The sequence below is a fragment of the Moschus berezovskii genome, chromosome 2 (assembly GCF_049115385.1).
Source record: "Moschus berezovskii isolate FMDL1 chromosome 2, NW_MosBer_1.0, whole genome shotgun sequence".
Classification (NCBI taxonomy): domain Eukaryota; kingdom Metazoa; phylum Chordata; class Mammalia; order Artiodactyla; family Moschidae; genus Moschus; species Moschus berezovskii.
Window position 1 is genome coordinate 134908107 of NC_142461.1, and position 19676 is coordinate 134927782.

The 19676-nt window shown below is 39.6% G+C and overlaps 1 protein-coding gene across 4 annotated transcripts in view; it reads right to left on the bottom strand.

Annotated features, from left to right (window-relative positions):
* Window positions 1–2181: 2181 nt before the first annotated feature.
* Window positions 2182–19676, bottom strand: part of IWS1 (interacts with SUPT6H, CTD assembly factor 1) — a 46678-nt gene continuing 29183 nt past the window's right edge. For 2 of the 4 annotated variants that reach the window (XM_055397254.2, XM_055397252.2), the window contains exons 7-15: window positions 18961–19111; window positions 17071–17153; window positions 15939–16068; window positions 14938–15055; window positions 12756–12867; window positions 12120–12176; window positions 7431–7542; window positions 6806–6964; window positions 2423–2550 (exon numbers count right to left, since the gene is read on the bottom strand). In XM_055397254.2, the coding sequence (XP_055253229.1) occupies window positions 6836–6964; window positions 7431–7542; window positions 12120–12176; window positions 12756–12867; window positions 14938–15055; window positions 15939–16068; window positions 17071–17153; window positions 18961–19111 (892 nt within the window). In that variant the 3' untranslated portion in view covers window positions 2423–2550; window positions 6806–6835. Of the gene's footprint in view, window positions 2551–6805; window positions 6965–7430; window positions 7543–12119; window positions 12177–12755; window positions 12868–14937; window positions 15056–15938; window positions 16069–17070; window positions 17154–18960; window positions 19112–19676 lie in introns of all 4 variants that reach the window. The other 2 variants (XM_055397251.2, XM_055397250.2) reach the window with 1 other exon arrangement.

The window sequence follows — 19676 nt, forward strand, 5'->3', positions numbered from 1 at the left end:
GCTAAGGGGAGAGAGGAGAAAGGAGATACTGTCCAAAGGGTACAGTTTCAGCTTTGCAAGCTGAGATTTTTGGAGATGGAAAGTAGTGACTGCTGAACAACAAAGTGAACGCTATATTGTCACTAACTGCATACTGAAAAACTGTCCTCTATGATGGCAAATTTTATGGTTATGTTACATATTCACACACAATTTCCCCAAGTTAAAATTAATCAATTAAAACTTGTCAACTGAAAAAATAAACGTGATTCTGCATTACTGCATCCATGTGGTCAAAGTTATCACCACCAACACTAGGACAAACTAAAGGTCCTTGTTTTGGAAAGAAATATGCTTAAGTATTTGGGGATCAAGAGGCAAGCTGTAAGCAAGTTACACTTCTGTGATAAAGCAAGCGTGGCACAACGTTAACACTTGCTGTACACAGGTGAAACGTATATGGGGTTTATTTTACCATTCTTACAACATTATTGTAAATTGGAACTATTTCCAATTTAAAAAACAAGGCTATTCTTGGCCAGTTTTGAGACTAAAATAAACCATGCAGCAAAGGCCATTTTACCGAAAATAGTATTTTTTTTGACATTTAAAATTTCTCAGGTAAGATCATCACATTAACACCTGGCACCATCATGAATTTTAACCCTATACAGGTGAAAGTTTTAGATGCCTGGGACTTACCACTTTAAATGCTAGAATGGTGCATGAATAGCTTTCAAGTCTTTTTGAAGTGCTACTTTACTTTTCCTGTTTAGAATTTTCAACGATCAAGGTCATCAACATCTGCTTCAGTAGATGGCTGTGCTTGTTCTCACAAGTGTTTCTGAGTACGATACAAACATGACGCTGCAGATAACAGCTGCTCTTCCATCTCCGCCCAGTGGCTAGTTACTACCTCTATCTTTACCCACCTGCTGTTTACAACGCTCACACTTGTACTTTTAAATTTATTGAAAGTAAGGGTAAAGAGATCCTGAGAGATTCCAAGTGCACAAACTTCATATTTTGGTTGTTCAAAGACTTTTATCAACAATCTCATGTCTTTCTGAATAACAACAGTCAGATAACCCTTCCCCAATTTGTAACATTTCTATAATTAAAATAAATTATTCTTGGATTTAGTCTTGATTAATGAGATTTCTCACAAATAAGTCTGCAGACTATAAAAATGACTTTAAAGTAACACAAAAATAGAACTATACAGCTGTAAGTTATACTATTCTCTATTTCAATTGCCTGCCTGCTTATCAGCAATTATAGCAATTTTCAACTATGTCCATGTTTCCTCTTAGATAGTACTTCTTTATCTTTTTTCAAATTGTAGGACCCCCCCGCCCCCACAAGGAGAAAACGAATTTGAAGGTGAAGGTGAAGTCTCTCAGTCATGTCCGACTCTTCGCGACCCCATGGACTGTAGCCCACCAGGCTCCTCTGTCCATGGCATTTTCCAGGCAAGAGTACTGGAGTGGGTTGCCATTTCCTTCTCCAGGGGATCTTCCCGACCCAGGGATCGAACCCGGGTCTCCTGCGTTGTAGGCAGACACTTTTACGGTCTGAGCCACCAGGGAAGCCCTTATAATTAGTTTTATTATAAAGGATTCGAATGGGATCAACCAAATGAAGACACATGGAAAATGAGGTAAGGTCCAGGAAGAAATGCAGAGCTGCTGCACCCTTTCTTTGTGGAATCAAGGCACATCGCCATTGCGGCACATCAGTGTGTTCACCAGTCAGGAAGCTCCACTGAGCTTCAGTGTCCCGAGCTTTTAACTGAGGCCTCATTATGTGGGCACAACCGATTACAACATGGGGCATTACAACTAGGTCAGGTCAGTCTCCAGGGTCCCCACCCACCCACCACGGGGCCTGCCCAAATTCCAACCCTCTGTGTGGTAGGTCCTTTCTGGTGCCCAGCCCCCATCCTAGCTACCCAGGAGTCTACACCATGACTTGCCTCATTAGCAACACAAAGACATTCCTAGTACCCAGGAAATCCAAAGGGTCCTAAGAAGCACACAGTGAGGAACCAGGGAGGGAGGCCAGACAAACCATACCAGAACTGGACGGCTGAACTTTGAAGGGTCAGACCACTGTAACAGCTACAATTTTTCTTCACTCACCAAGAACCAATTCTCACCCCGGCAGAGAATGCACCCTTGAAGACAAAGAAAAGACAGCCCCCCCAAAACCAGAATGGTATTTTATTGTGTAAAGTTTATAGAAGTATGACTAGTATTCTTCTGTACAAAGTGCACAACAAATGGTTTTAAATATAACTGAGAGAAATGCGAATCCTATGACATTTGATACAAGCTGAATCATTTACAGGTACACTAAAAAAGTTTTTAAAATATCATCTTGCTCCAAAGAGTCCATTGCGCATTTCTGAAGAGTTGTGACAGGGAACCTCCCAGGCAGTCACAAGGGCATCTTATTGCCCTCGATGCTGATTTTTACTGCATGTGCAGATCTGCTTTTTTTCCTGATGTCTGTGAACTTTCTCATCTGTTTATCCAGTCGACTGATACCCTTCTTGGAGGTCCCCTGAAACTAAGAGTGGGGTAAAAATTAAAGAGAAAATTTTTGAAACACATACATTTAGTTTTGTCTTTCATCTTCTTTTATCTGAAAGTCAGCAGACTGAAGAGTTCCCAGCTCTGGAACAACCAGAATAAGCTTTGGTGACCTCAGGAACAACAGAGCAAGTATACACAGCAGTGTCAGAAATGCATATTAAGCTCTCTCAGAGAAGAATAATTTTGTTGCTATCTGTGCTGTATTTTTAATTTTGCCTCAAGTTCACAGAAATTTGCTAGGAGAGAGAAATGGGGGAGGAATGAAACTAATTCATCAGATTACATTTTGATTATGCTTTTCCTTTTCAAAGACCAAATACGGAGGTGACCACTTGACATACACAAGTTCAAACAGTGCTGGCATAAAAAATTATGATCTTCTAAGGCAAGGAAAGTCGTCGAGAAAAAACCCTAAGCGTAATGAATGAGATCAGAACTGCTAAGTGCTTGCTGGAGCTCTAGTTTCAGATTAGAAATAGTCAGGGTTCTATAACCCTGTGCAAATGAGGCCCCTTGTCTGAACGACTTCCAGGACTGCTGGGAGAAGTGAATCAGGTAATAATAACAAATACAAGCACACAATCAGGGCTCAAAATAAACATCGGCTACTACTACTACTTTGCAAACAAAAAGAAAAGTAAATTAAGTCTGTGATCCAAGGGGCTTACTACTTCTTGCATTCTTTCTACTTGCCCTTTTATGGTTAAAGATTTGTTGTTAGGTAATTTATTCTATATTTTGAAAAGATTGTTATGTCTCAAAAAAGTGTGGTCTCCAAGAAATTGACACCTTTAAGAAATGCTGAAAAGGTCTGCCATTTATGCTGGATCAGGGCAAACTCTTCTTGTTTGGTACAGTAATGCCAGCAATCCCAATCCTCATGAATGTTGAGTAGTTAAGAAGAGATGAGCTCTTTCAGTTCTTTTCCCCAGATACTTACTACTGAATTACCTGTGAAGCTTAATTCAAAGACTGCTAAAAGAAGGGAGAGACTAGGAGATACTTTAGGGCTGGCACTAGTGTGGTGAAGTTCTTTTGAGTGGGGAACCCCTCCTAGGCTTATCTCACCTTTAGATTCAGCTTCCACCTCAGACATAAGCAAGGCTCTCTAATAAATCATTTCTGAATAAGAGCTACACTGATATCCATCCTAGATTTTCTATGTACATCCCAATTACGAATATTGTATTAACATCAGTTTTAGTATTTGGCACTAGTGCTGTGAGGGGTGTAAAAATTCATTATCAGACGATAAAGAGCTATCACCCTAAGCAACAGCCCAGATTTCTGGACAGTCACAGGTATCTGACTTCCTTTCAGACAATGTGCCCCGATTTTAGTATGTGCAGTCAGTGCACACTGGAAACCTTATCTGCTCAGATCTCTGCCAGCCGCCCAACTCCCAGCAGCTCTGCACATCAGCCTGGGCTTCCTGTCCACTCCCAGCACCTTCCGTAACTATTTGAGCCCTCTACCCCCAGCATCTGGGACATGCCCGGGCTGCGCTGATCTGCCCCTTGTTACAGATCATAGGACTTGCAGCTGGCAAATGCCTGGCTACCCCAAGTCTGAAAACACACAAAACCGAGTACCTAGCATGTCAAATTCAGTAACTTCTCTCTTGCTTTCTTAACCCTACACCACCAAGGACAGTAAAACTGTATGCTGCACCACTTTATCAGTGAAAAACCAACAGTAGCCTGAAAGATTAGCAAGATGGGTTTGCTTTAAAAAATATGGTACAATCATATTATAATACAATATTCAGTCACTGAAGAATGTTTACTCAAATGAATTTTTACCATGTTAAGTAAAACACAAGCCTAACAAGGTATAAAAGAATATGATCACAATTTTGCTTAAAAGTTAAAACACTACCACCACAACAAAAGAAACCCCAAACCAGTAATAATATGTTTATGCACACATATATAAAGGATTAAAGAAATAACCCAGAATGTTAATATAAGGTGTGGTGGGATTACAAGTGACACTAAATTCATCTGTGCTTTTTGTATTTAAAGATTTACATAAAAACATGCACTGCTTTGTCATTTTAATGTCATTTTAAAAGCATTCCATTGAATAAATTAGCATATAAACATACAATGTAGTGGTTATTGAATTATTTAGAAGTGAAAAATCAGAAACCATAGAAGAATGAGCAAATTATTAGTATATTTTTACATGATAGGTTTATGCAGCCATTACAAATGATAAATATATAAGGTGGTTTAATGAGAGGAAGTGATCAAAATTATATAAATATAATTTTAATTATATTAAAATATAAATAGAAAACAAGGCAAAATTTTTGTGAAATTGCTTTTGAGTGGTGAGTGATTCTTTTTATAATCTCAAAATTTTCTACAATTATAAGCAGGAAAAACTAAGTTTAAAACATTACTGAAAATACATTTAATACATCACAATTGTTAACAGTGGTGCTTTACATGGAGGAAGAATAGATTTTGGGGAATGGGGTTTATTCTATAGTGTATTTACTCATGTAATTTCAAAAATAAAAATTACACTTAAAACAAAAAGAGTTTCATGTGAAAGCCATTAATTTACTTCAGTTTTCTCTTAGGAAGCATGTTTTCCAGTAACACTCATTAGTGTCTGTACAGTGTGAGAGCCTTGAGGGCATATGTTAGGAATCTTAACAGGGAAATAGTGTCAGGATAATTTTCTGAAATATAACATGGGATGTGGTGGTTTGCAGTTTAGTCGCTAAGTTGTCTGACTCTTGCAACCCCATGGACAGTAGCCTGCCAGGCTCTCCTGTCCATGGGATTCTCCAGGCAAGAATACTGGAGTGGGCAGCCATTCCCTTCTCCAGGGGATCTTTCCAACCCAGGAATCGAACCTGAGTCACTTGTATTGCAGGCAGATCCTTTACCAACTGAGCTACGAGACCAGCTCCCAAAACATGCCTTGTTATTATTTTTCAGACAGAGCTCTATAAGCCAGACAGGCCAGGATAAGTAGCAGTCCATTCTGATCTTGGGAATGCTGGACAAAGGAGAGCTCTGAACTGCCCTCTCCTCACGCTGGTCATGTCTCAGTCTAGCAGGAGGATGGGCCACCTCTTCCCACCTCCAGGGAGTGTGGGGTCCAAACTATCAACACCAGCAGACAGGCTCATGCCCTTCCCAAAGAGACTGGCCTTTACAACTTTTTATTACATTTTTCTCTGCCCTACTGTAGATCCTGATTTTCTAAAAGAAGTTTAGAAAATATATTATGAAAGAGAAGAATAAAAGAAAGTTAGAGCCAGTGAGAGTTGTAAAGGTAAAGAAAAACAGGGGTGGTGGGGAGGGGAAGGAGGGATGTCAAGGGAAACAGAAATAGAGAGAAAAGGGAAGGAGGTGACTTCCCTGGTGGTTTTATGGTCAGGACTCCAGGTTTTCCCTCCCTGGGTTCAATTCCTGGTCAGAGAACTGAGAGCCCACAAGCCACAAGGTGTGACCAAAAAGAGGAGTAGTGGGGAGAAAAAAGGGAATGAAGTAGAGATGAAGGAATTCTTAGCACTGAACCGGTGCTCTTCTACCCTTTATTTATTCTCAATAAATAAAACTGTGTGCTTGGTCTTGCGAGTAGCTTAATAGCAAAGTGAACCGGCAGGAAAGTGAGTGTGTCTGTGCAAACAGCTGCCCAAGTAGGGGTAACTGAGGAGGCACAAAAGGCAGGCAACACACCCAGACTCTCAACTGTTCACTGCAGCAAAGTGCTGCTGTTGACCTGGGAGCACAGCAGGTCAGTGGGTCTGGCTTTGTGAACGTTCCAAAGTCGTTTTCATTTCCAGCCATGGACCAAATGTATATTAATTATCTCCTAAATATTCAGTGTCAGGATTTATGCAGTGAGCCTTCAAAGGCAGGTTACTGAGCCACTGACAACAGGAAGCCACCTCCCTTCCACCAAGATGTTACTAACCAGCTTATATGCCTCTAAGGCAGACCAACCACTATGAGTCTGGACCCTGACAAAAACCTTTTTAATAAAAAGGGTACTAGGCAGAAAGACCAAAATATCTATCAGTGAGGTTAATTATGTACTGGGGTACTGATAAAGGAAGGGAACCTCATATCAATTTCTAAATATTCAAGATGACTAGAATGTCACTAGGTGCCTGGCCTTTTCTGGTTAGGAAAGCACACACACACACACTTGTTTCCACTCTAGCTGCTCAAGCCCATGCACAGAGCATGCTTCCTTGGGGATACCTCCCAGATAACGCTCTGGCAGGGCCAGGCCTACAGGGGCATCCTGTTGCCTTCAATGCTGAACTTGACAGCACGGTGCACTTTGCTGAGTCGTTTCTGTTCTGCAAATCTCCTCTTATGCTTTTCCAATCGGCTTAGGCCCTTTTTAAGAATACCAGGCTAGAAAGAGTAGTTTGAATGGAGAATAAAAAAAGATTACTGAGCAGCAATGAGGATCACCAAGTAGTACTGACAGTGACGGCGACAAAGTGTCTACCCTAAACACCTCATAACAGACGGACTTAAAACAGCTCAACAGAAAGGAGGGGTAGGCTGCAAAAGCAGGTGAGTTCTGCTTCTCAGGGTTCTAAAAAAAAAAAAAGACTACACCAAAATACTCTAGCCTTCAAGGTTCAGTTGAAATAAAAGGAGCTAATATGAAGAAACTTCCCAACTGATAATGTTTCTTTAAGTCTGAAGTAATGCTCCAGTAATAATGGTCTCTATCTGGCTAGATAAAGAGAAAATAGCTCTCTTCAAATCAGATAAACCTTAAGAGCTGCTTAAGGGTTCTCAAATATGAAGTAAAAGACAAACAGTAATCTGCATTTCAGATCCATCTTGCTGTCCTGGACTGATTACTTACCCTGGACGATTCCATTTCCACATTCCACTTGGGCCTGACAACATAGTCCTTGTTCGAGGGCATGGGGACCCTTGCCCGGGCGCAGAATCCAGGATCTCCAGGTCTAAGAGCCCTAAGAATGGGAAGAAGAGCATGCTGCTTATGTAGCCAGCCTTAGCTGGGCCCATGCCACTCATCTGCACATCTATGTCAAACCTCCTCTGCTCTTCCCGACGTCACCCCATCCATGTCCAGCTGTCTTAGATGGCTTCATCATCACTCATATTGCTCTATCAACTGCTCGACTTTCCTCACAAAGCCAACTTCCTCTGCAGGATTCCTTATCCCCTCTTCCCAGCTTCAGATATAATCGTGCCTCTCTCCTTTCTAAGGCTGGCTCCTCCATGAGGACTCTGAATCTCAGTTTCTCTGATCTAATGGACTCCCTTGCGTTCACTTGTGTGATGAATAGTCAGGCAGTCACAATGACCTCCGAAACTGAGTACGCCCATAAAGCAGTTTACACGGTTGTGCATATGCAACTCATACGGTCATCTTTTCGTCTGTTTCCTGTCTTGTAAAAAAAACTTGAGCTATAGATTCACATGCAGTTTTAAGAATTAATACAGAGAGGTCCAGTGTCTCTCTCAAAAGCCAACATGCAAGTCACTACAGCACACTATGGCAAGCAGGACAGTGGTGCTGCTGCCACCCATCAATGTTCAGTCACATTTTCCCGTTTCACTCGCACTCAGTCATCTCTGTGTATGTGTTTCTGCATAAGAAACTACCACACTCTTTTCCAGAGTGGCTGTACCATTTTCCCTGCAGCAGTAGATGAGTGATCTAGTTTTTCTGCATCCTTGCCAGCATTTAATGATGTCACATACAAATTTGAGAACTACCATGCTAGACTAAAGTAAGAAAGCCATCCTTCAAAAGTAAAGCCTATTCAGTGTCTGGGAATTCGAATCACTCAACTTTTAGGTAACTATCTCCACTGGTAAATGGAGATTGGATATGTGTGTATGTTGGGGTGGGGGTTGGAAGAGAAGGCTAAAAGATTCTAAACTGTTTCTATTCCCTTGTATGGTTTGCTCTGTTCTTAAATATTAAGCTTCTATAACTTTCATATATGTGAATAGATCAACTGACTAGAAAATTTCCCACAACTCTTATTTTTCCCCTGAAGCCACTATCAGCAAACGTATCCACAACTAAATGACATGTGCTCCCTCCAACTCATTTCCTGTTTTCCTTTTGTGATGTGGGTGCTGCATGATTGCCAGCACTCCCTGCACGGCCCCTCTGAAGTCTACGCTCCACCACAGGCCCCTCGGGGGCAGCCTTGTCCTTCTCTAGGTTCTCTTCCAATGTGTAGGATCACAGCTCCTCACTGGCCTTCGGTGGCTACACCCCTTTGCAAAACATTCAGTTTACTTTATTTTTTAATGCATTTAGTGTGTTTTTTGGTTTTGTTTTGTTGTAGTGTGCAGCTTGCGAGATCTTAGTTCCCCAACCAGAGACTGAACTCGGGCCACTGCAGTGAAAGCACCGAGTCCTAACCACTGGACGACCAGGGAATTCCCCGTTCAGTTTATTTTTCACTCTGTTAATTTCATGATTCAGCAATATTTTCTAGGGAGATAACTATCAATGTCTCTAGCTCAAATTCCAGCTCTAGACCCAGGATATTTACAGGACTATCTCATTTACCTTCTATTTAATATGTTCAAGAAAAAACTCACCTATGACTTCACATCAACTCCTCTCCACTCTAATGAAGGGTAACACCATCATCTCAGTTACTTAAGTTTAAAATTCTGGTTGGTATCTTCAACTCTAGCCAGCTCTTCGCCCACCAAGTCACCAACTCCTGGCAGTTTTGCGCCTGCGAATTCTCAACTTTCTGCTTCTCCATTACAGTTTCAGTTGACCTCTATCAGTACCTTCAGCTCTTCTGCCCTGCAACCCATCCCACAGCATGCCGCCAGCAGTGCATTCCAAATCAAATTGAACTTCACATCCACGCTCAAAAAACTTTCTAGGAAACCAGAGAAGTAAACATCCCTCATCTTCATTTACAGCACTTCAGAGTTTGGTCAGTATCTGCATTTCCAACCTTATCTTCCACCACTTCAGGCACCACAGTTACAGCCCTATCACTTCAGCTTACTCAGTTCAGTTCAGTTGCTCACTCGTATCCGACTCTTTGTGACCCCATGGACTGCAGCACCCCAGGCCTCCCTGTCCATCACTCCTGGAGCTTACTCATGCCCGTCAACTTGGTGACGCCAGCCAACCATCTCATCCTCTGTCGTCCCCTTCTCCTCCGGCCCTAAATCTCTCCCAGCATCAAGGTCTTTTCAAATGTCAATCCTTCGCATCAGGTGGCCAAAGTTTTGGAGTTTCAGCTTCAACATCAGTCCTTCCAATGAGTATTCAGGACTGATTTCCTTTAGGATTGACTGCTTGGCTCTCCCTGCAGTCCAAAGTTTCAAGAGTCTTCTCCAACACCACAATTCAAAAGCATCAATTCTTTGGTGCTCACCTTTCTTTATAGTCCAACTCTCACATCCATTCATGACTACTGGAAAAACCATGGCTTTGACTAGATGGACCTTTGTTGGCAAAGTAATGTCTCTGCTTTTTAATATGCTGTCGAGGTTGGTCATAGCTATTCTTTCAAGGAAGAAGTGTCTTTTATTTCATGGCTGCAGTCACTAGCTGCAGTGATTTTGGAGCCCAAGAAAATAGTCTGTCACTGTTTCCATTGTTCCCCATCTATCTGCCATGAAGTGATGGGCCTGGATGCCATGATCTTAGTTTTCTGAATGTTAAGCTTTAAGCCCACTTTTTGACTCTCCTCTTTCACTTTCATCAAGAGGCTTTTTAGTTTCTCTTCACTTTCTGCCATAAGGGTGGTGTCATCTGCATATCTGAGATTAATGATACTTCTCCCAGCGATCTTGATTCCAGCTTGTGCTTCTTCTAGCCCAGCATTTCACATGATGTACTCTGCATATAAGTTAAATAAGCAGGGTGACAATATACAGCCTTGACGTACTCCTTTTCCTATTTGGAACCAGTCTGCTGTTCCATGTCCAGTTCTAACTGTTGCTTTCTGACCTGCATACAGGTTTCTCAGAAGGAAGGTCAGGTGGTCTGGTATTCCCATCTCTTTCAGAATTTTCCACAGTTTGTTGTGATCCACACAATCAAAGACTTTGGTATAGTCAATGAAGCAAGAGTAGATGTTTTTCTGGGACTCTTATTTTTTCAATTATCCAGCAGATGTTGGCAATTTGATCTCTGGTTCCTCTGTGTTTTCTGAAGTTCAAGGTTCACGTATTGCTGAAGCCTGGCTTGGAGAATTTTGAGCATTACTTTGCTAGTATGTGAGATGAGTGCAATTGTGCGGTAGTTTGAACACTCTTTAGCATTATCTTTCTTTGGGATTGGAATGAAAACTTACATTTTCCAGTCCTGTAGCCACTGCTGAGTTTTCCAAATTTGTTGGCATATTGAGCATACCACTTTCATAGCACCATCTTTTAGGATTTGAAATAGCTCAACTGGAATTCCATCACCTCCATTAGCTTTGTTCCTAGGGATGCTTCCTAAGGCCCACTTGACTTCGCATTCCAGGATGTCTGGCTCTAGGTGAGTGATTACACCATCGTGGTTATCTGGGTCACGAAGATCTTTTTTGTATAGTTCTTCTGTGTACTCTTGCCACCTCTTCTTACTATCTTCTGCTTCTGTTAGGTCCATACCATTTCTGTCCTTTATTGTGCCCATCTTTGTATGAAATGTTACCTTGATATCTCTAAGTTTCTCTAGTCTTCCCCATTTTATTATTTTCCTCTATTTCTCTGCACTGATCACTGAGGAAAGCTTTCTTATCTTTCCTTGCTATCCTTTGGAACTCTGCATTCAAATGGGTGTATCTTTCCTTTTTTCTTTTGCCTTTAGCTTCTCTTCTTTGATCAGCTATTCGTAAGGCCTCCTCAGACAACCATTTTGCTTTTTTGCATTTCTTTTTCTTGGGATGGTCTTGATCACTGCCTCCTGTACAATGTCACGAACCTCCGTCCATAGTTCTGCAGGCACTCTATTAGATCTAATCCCTTGAATCTATTTGTCACTTCCACTGTACAATCGTAAGGGATTTGATTTAGGTCATATCTGAGTGGTCTAGTGGTTTCCCTACTTTCTTCAATTTAAGTCTGAACTTGGCAATAAGGAGTTCATGGTCTGAGCTGCAGTCAGCTCCTGTCTTGTTTGTGCTGACTGTATACAGCTTCTCCATCTTTGGCTGCAAAGAATACAATCAATCTGATTTCAGCTACTAGCCATCCCTAAAATAGGCCTTGAGTGCTTACCCTACATCTATGCTTAAGCTCTGCCCTTTGCCTCTGATTCCTCCAAAGACTTTGAGAGAATGGAATACTTGTAATATGATTTTCTGTATTTCTGGAGCCTAACACAGTTTATTATATAGCAAGTGGCAACAAAATCTTTACTTGAACTATTTTTCAATCTTCTTGTAGCCGCCAGAGCACCAATACAGTATGGATATTCAATAAATGCTACACAAGATATCCTCCCCCACCACTCTGAACCATCTTTTCATTTGCTATTTTTCTTAAGGCAGCAAGAACATTCACAACATCGTCTAAGAAGAAAATCAATACCAAAAAATCTTACTTTTCCTCTCCTGTCAGCACCTTTTCCAGATCTCTTCGGGGTGTCTGACCACCAGTGCTGGGAAAAAAGTAATTGATGAGACACTAGGAATGTTAGAACTGTACAATTAAGGGGAAAAGAGCAAAGTGAAATATCAAACTCAGATCACAGTTAGCTCCTTTATACTGGATCAGAGAAAATAATTCCTAATCTTATAAAAGTACTATTTATTTCAGTCATCATTTGCACATCAGGTTTCATTCACCTGTAATGATCCTGCTAGATGCAACTGTATCCAGTTTATGGATACAAATTTAACCAGTAATATTTCCCCCCCCTAAGAATCTGGAAATGGGACTAAGAAAGTTGTTTCTGTAAGTGGTTGCAACAACAGAAACAACCTCCAAAACGGCAGCAGAGGCCAGACGCAAACAGAAAAGTCTGGGAGGGGAGCAGGTGACAAGCTTCACCAGACACTACTCACATTTAAACAGTATTATGAACTACAAGAGATAGCAAGCGGAAAGACAAACTCCTATCATCTTATGGGTTTATTAATCATCTTTATTTACCAATAAATAAATAAATAAACCCAAAAACCCTGAGTTATCAGAGCAATAGTATTTACTTCACTTACTCATACCTGTTCCCTCATACCTGTTCATTCTTCGCCTTTGGGGCATCTGTTCTAGGTCTCTCTGCTCCCTTTCTTCTCTTGTCATTCCTTTGTAGTTTGAGGTAAGACCAAATATAGGCCGAGACCATTCATCTACAACAAAGGCAAATTAATTATTTAGTCAACAGAGTGGCATTCTTGAAATAATCACACCCTATGGTAATGTCATAGTCTAGGCATTCAGAATATTCTCTCCCTAAAGACACCATTATTTCAGGACCATTTACAGAATAAATGTCTATTTAAGTCTTCTGCCCATTTTCTGATTTTTTAAAAATACGGAATGGTATGAACTGTTTGTATATTCTGGATATTATGTTGATCACATTGTTTACAAATACTGAAAACCGAAAATCTTGAAATTCTCTATGTTCTTATTCTAACCAAAAACAAGCTCCTTTATTAGTTGTCAAAGTGGTTTAAATCTTTAAAAATTACCTTTTGATAGTGCAGACGTTGGGCCTGTATTCATCAAGTCTAGGAAAGCTGTTAACAAAGTGCACACACAAAAATGTGCTACATGCACAGTTTAGCCAGCAAAATGCCAGAGGTGCCATTTGATGTTTTTGTTCTTACTGCTGTATTACATGGACTTCCCTGGTGGCTCAGACAGTAAAGAATCTGCCTGCAATGCAGGAGACCTGGGTTCCATCCCTGGGTCAGGAAGATCCCCTGGAGAAAGGAATGGCTATCCACTCCATATGCTAGCGGTCCCCAATCTTTTTGGCACCAGGGATCAGTTTTGTGGAAGCCAATTCTTCCATGGACATGCATGTGCATGTGATGGCTTTGGGATGATTTAAAGTGCATTATGTTTATTATGCCACTGCTGGTCTGACAGGAGGTAGAGCTCAGGTGGTAATGCAAGTGATAAGGAGCAGCTGTCAATACAAATGAAGTTTTGTTTGCTTGCCAGTTGCTCATGTCCTGCTGTCTGATCTGGTTCCCCTGGTATACACTATCAAAACAATAAAGGACCTTTACGACAGAACACAGGCGTCATCAAACTAAGAAGAAAGCAAGGAGTCTCAGGGGGTCTATATCTCTTTAAAGACTGACATGCCTTCCCCATCTCTGGATTCAGAATCACTTGTAGTACATCATGGGTATCAGTAGAACAGCCTGCTTCCCTCTGCCTAGGGCAAAAAGAAGGTTGAAAACCACTGCAAACCATCAAAGCTTATTATTTAATAGGCAGTAAACTGCAGGTTAATAACAAGATGTAATACTCCTCCAGTTTATTAAAAAAATTAACTTTCTTTGAAAAGTTTTTTATAATCTTAAAATAGCAATAGGCAAGTAACTACTGTATTCAGATATAAAGTCAAAGTGAAAGTGAAGTCGCTCAGTCCTGTCCGACTCTTTGTGACCCCATGGACTGCAGCCCATCAGGCTCCTCCATCCATGGAATTTTCCAGGCAAAAGTACCGGAGTGGGTTGCCTCTTCCTTCTCCAATTCAGATCTAAAAGTAGTTACTATTTTAATCTAGTCTTAAAATTTAAAAATCTTTCCAACACAAAGCACAGGAAGAATTAAGCAGGGGGATGAAGACACACGTGGTGTTCAATACAGCAACTGATTAGATGAATTTCAGTTAAGACTTCTTGGGATTTCTCTGGTATCATTAAGATAAACACAAAAGGCTTTGGAGATCGTTATAAAAGTAACAGCAATAGCAGAAGCAGCTAACATTTCTTGAGGATTTACTGTATTCTAGGCACCATGTGTTATATACACCTTGTTTCATCTTTAAGACAAGCTAAATTAAACACAGTTCTCTGTTTTACAGGAGGAAACCTGATTTATAGCTTAAATCACTAGCGCAAGCATATGCAGTAAGGCAGGGAGGAGGTAAACGGGAACCCAGGTATGACTGACTCTAGGGCCTATATTCTAATCTCCCTCTCTCTACATGTTCTTGATCCATAATTAGAAAATCATGATTTTATTTGTTATACACTGGGATAGCATACTTAAATATACTGAGAAGCATTTTAAGTCTAAGGATAAAAAGCTTGGTATCTATAAGAAGGTATCAAAAAGTTTTCTACTTCGTTTCAGAGACTCATTTTAAAAGAAGACTGGTGAAAATACAGTTAGTTTATATATACATGTCTCTCTATAAACATACACACAAGAAACAGAAACCAACATGTACATACTGATTAACTTTCCTGCCATGTCCTTGTTGGACCTTGATTCCTTGGGGTGTTTATAGAGATACATCACTGCTCGTCCAATCCCACTATGCTTCAGGGTCTCCTGGCTCACACTAGGCAGCTGGGGAACATAAACACACACACACATATTAATCATTAAGAAACTGGGGGTCCTGTCAATATACTCTAGTGGGCCTGCAACACCTGGTTCATTCACAACAGAGCAAATGACAAAAAAGTTCTATTTTCAGTATTTATAGTCACTGAACACAAAGATACTCTGTGTTCCCATAAGGGGTTCAGAGTTCAGTACTACCACTGAGTTGAAGTAAAACTTAACAGTGTGAGAAAGTGTAAACTAAGCATCCTTAGAGGTTGTCAGTTTAACAAATCAAGGGTCCTCTCAGATCTCTGAACCAAACAGACCTACATCTGAACCCATAGCCACTTGCTAGTTTTGTGATCTTGGACGTCACTTAACTTCTCTGAGTCTTAATTTCCTCATCTGTAAAATGGAGACAATACACCTATCCTGCAGGTTTGCTCTGAGGAATAAATGAACCTATACGTTTAAAAAATACCTAGCACATAGCAGGTTCCTCGGGAATTCCTTCAGAAGTTAAGCAGCTTGCCCAAGGTGTCATAGCCACATAAAGGTGGCCCAGACCAAGATTTAAAGGCACATCTAAGGCTGAAGTTGGTGCTCTTTCTACTTCAAATGCCTCCCTAAAACACACCCACTACCATACTACTCTTCTCAGATAAACCAAAGCTACTTCAAGATCTTTTTTCTTCAATACCATAGTCACAAAAAGTTTTAAAAGGCCTTCCTTTTAAGTTCATTTTACTTGGTATGCTCCTAATAAACATACCTAATACAACTCTTCTGATAGGCTATGGCAGACAGAATACAAAAATACACAGTAAAATGCAGAGGTTATGATAATACAAGCCATGTCAGATAATTAATGAAGAGCTAACAAGTCAGATTAGCTGCCTCTCACCTCTTGCAGAATCCTCAGCAGCTCTTCTCGAATCTTCAGTGCTGGCAAACTCCTATCTGGTAGAGGGGAGAGCCATTCTTTGATGGCAGACATCACACCACTGTCAATAAATGTTTCTTTAAGGTCCTGCCTAAAATAATAATAAAGGAAAAGAAGGTCAATTCTATGAACGCTGGTTCTACTGTAGCTTCCTTTGATTTTCTTATATATTTAGTGATGTTTCCAAAAACTGCTTTAAAAAAAATTACACATTTATTTACTGAGCACCTGTTCATAGATTTCAACAGCTCTATGAAATTTAGTTCCTATTTTCAAGAAACAGACATGATACACAAAGAAAGATGGTTTGTTAATGGTAACCTGCCACCCCCCACAAAACACACTAACCTACAGGGGAGGCTAATGCTAGTATGAGTGGTGCAGACAGTAGCATAATGAGCTTCAATCATCACACATAAAAAACTTATGTTGAACCTAGGAGAACAGTGATCCTCAAACTGTTTCAAGTAATAGAGAACCCAGAATTATGCTATTCTTTGCAGGCAGGAATACCACCACTCTCCCAGCAGAAAAAAATCACAACGAAATACTGATTACTATTCAAATTTCCTTTTATGTACCAGATCAATTATGTTAACAGGGAACATGATATCATATATATGAAGTCTGGCACAGATAATTTTCTCTGTTGGCATAGAGGTAGCAATTTTCCAGTAGAAAGTCCTAGACCATGTGTCTGGCTCATTGGTGTACTAATACAAAGATAAAATTCATGATACAACAGGTTGCAGGAGTCTTGTTCAATACATCCGCCAAGTAGTCTTCCAGGATTTGCTCTGCTCTCAATCATATTGAGAAAACAGACCCAATTTATAGTATATAAAGAACACAATTAGCAGTTTCCAAGTTTTCTTTCATTAACATCAGCTTGCTATTTGTTCTGTTTTTATCAGGCATAAAAGTTTAAGAAAAACCTGTGAGAAAGTAATAATTTAGGAAATTCTATTCATTACTATTTCTCTGTAAACTGATAGAAGGCAATCATTCTTTAATGTCTCTAGAACACCACTACATAGCTTGAATCTCATTCCACTAAAAGGAAAGCACTTGTTTAAGAAAACAGAATACTTACTTCTTAAGGTGCATGACCACAGTAGGTAATAATGTTAATTTTTTCAGTGCTGGTTTTTTTTGATTATTCAACTGTCTGTCTTCCTATAGGAAGAAAAAGATTTTTCTAAAAAAAAGTAAAAAGAAAGCAATGGCTTTTTTTTTTTTACTTTTTAAAAATATTATTTTTAATTGGAGGAAAATGACTTCACAACATTGTGTTGGTGTCTGCCGTATATGAATGCCAATCAGCCATAGATACACGTATGTCCCCTCCTTCCTGAACCTCCCTCCCTCCTCCCACCCTATCCTGTCTCTCTAGGTTGTCACAGAACACTGGATTTGAGCTCCCTGAGGAATACAGCAAATCTCCACTGGCTATCTAATTTTACATATGGTAATGTGTATGTTTGAATGCTACTCTCTCAGTTCGTCCCACCCTCTCCTTCCCTCCATGCCCAAAAGCCTATTCTGTCTCAGCTGCTGCCCTGCAGATAGATTCATCAGTACCATCTTTCTAGATTCCATATATATGTGTTAATACACCATATTTGTCAGAGAACAACTGAAAATAGCAAATTATTAACACTATAATTCTAAGCTTTAAACATAACAAAGTGGCAATTTCTCTGAGACACTAGAGGTTTTTCTACATACAGTATACGCATTTTGTAGAGCCAAAACCCACAAAATTGTTAGAATAATTAGTTTTAACAACTACAAATTGAGAGTAACAATTTTAATTTAAAATACTAGCACAACTGTCAGGTTTTCAGAGTTCATTCAATGTAAACAAATTATACATGGAAAAATTAAGTTTATCATCAAAAATAATATTCTAGCTATGCGGTTTGTAAAAAAAGAATATTTGGGTTTTTTTTTTTCCTACTTTTTTTTTTGGCCACACTGCAAGGCTTATGGGAATCTTAAGCTTCTTGAACAGGAATTGAAACCCAGGCCCTTGGCAACAAAATCTTGGTGTCCTAACCACTGGACCACCAAGGAATTTCCTCTGCTTTTTTAATTGCAGAATATTTAAATTCTACAAACACAGAAAACAAAATGATACACTCCTGACACACACATTTCAACAATTAAACACACATGGCCAATCTTGCTTACTGATCTCTCTAGCTGCTTTCCCCTTAATTATTCTGGAACAAATCCTATACACATAGCAAAATACCTCAGCAAGTGCCTCTTTAATCATTGTATTTGGCCAATTTTTACAATTTAAGCACAATTTTAAAATGCAATGGACTAAATGTAATCTCTTAATCAGAGGCAAAGCATGACACATGAGTTTAAAACCTATTAGGCATAAGTTTATAATTTTTTTGTATGTGAGAAACATCACTTTGTGGTAAACTAGCCAAACCTGAGAGCAAAATCATTCCTCCATAAAAACAGAAAACCAGGCACTTTCCTGGCAGTCCAGATGTTAACATGCCATACTTCCAGTGCAAAGGGTGCAGGTTTGAACCCTGGTTGAGGAATTACATACTGTGTGGCCAAATAAATAAATAAAATAGCAAAATATTATGAAAAAGGCAAACCAATTCAGCTAAAAAGGTTCATTTTACTAAATACTCAAGTCTTCATTTTTTTCCCCTAAAACATACTACTAAAAATTTCCATGCTTAACATTTAGAACATTAAATGCTTATCCTAAAAAAATTAAGTATCTTTAATGTAAATTAAACAAGAATTAAGCCTTTTTTTTTTAAAAAAAAGGCAGGAATTCCCTGGTGGTCAAGTGGCTTGGACTTGGTGCTTTCACTGCCAAGGACATGAGTTCAATCGCTGGTTGGGGAACTCGGATCCTGCAAGCCATAAGGAGTGGCCAAAAAGCAAAACAGGCTATATAACCAATCATATAAGAAAAAGAAGGATGAAGCTGGAAGTGACTTACCTCAGCAGCTTCATTCATCTTGACAATCATGGCACTCACAACATCGTCAGCATCACTAATAAAAGTACCACCATCACGGTTACGTCTGCGCTTGCCACTCATGCTCTTTTTCCGCTGTAACATCATCTCAAAGTCTGACAGAAAGTCCATGCTAAGCAGTAACACAAAATCAAGTAAAATATAAATTCGCTTTTAAATACACATCTTCTTTTATGAGTTAAGAACCACCAATTTTTAAAATTCTAACTCAATGAAGTGCTACTTTTTTTAAAAGTAGTTTTAAAATTGTTTTTAAACAGAACAAGTGATCATAAATTTTATGCTCAATTTTTCTATCCCAACTGTTACACATAATACACATTTCAAATTTCAAGTTTTACCTGTCACTCCATGGTTCAGTTTTAACTGCATTGCCTTTTGCAGGGAGGGAAAGAGTGGTGTTCAATCATCTAAATACTTCTGTCTTATATAGGACTAACTAGCAAAAAAATTGCTGTTTCTTAGTAACAAGAAGTACATAATGTGTACCTCTCTCAAAACATAATATGACTGAGATAAAGATGGAAATATGCAACTGAACTGAACTAAAGTAAGTAAGATGATACGGTTTATATAATTTCATTTCCAAAGGTGTTGGAAACTCTCTCAGCTTAATTTTTGCATGTCACTAGGAATTAAGATGGAAACTATTATTTACAGTATCATCTTTATAACCC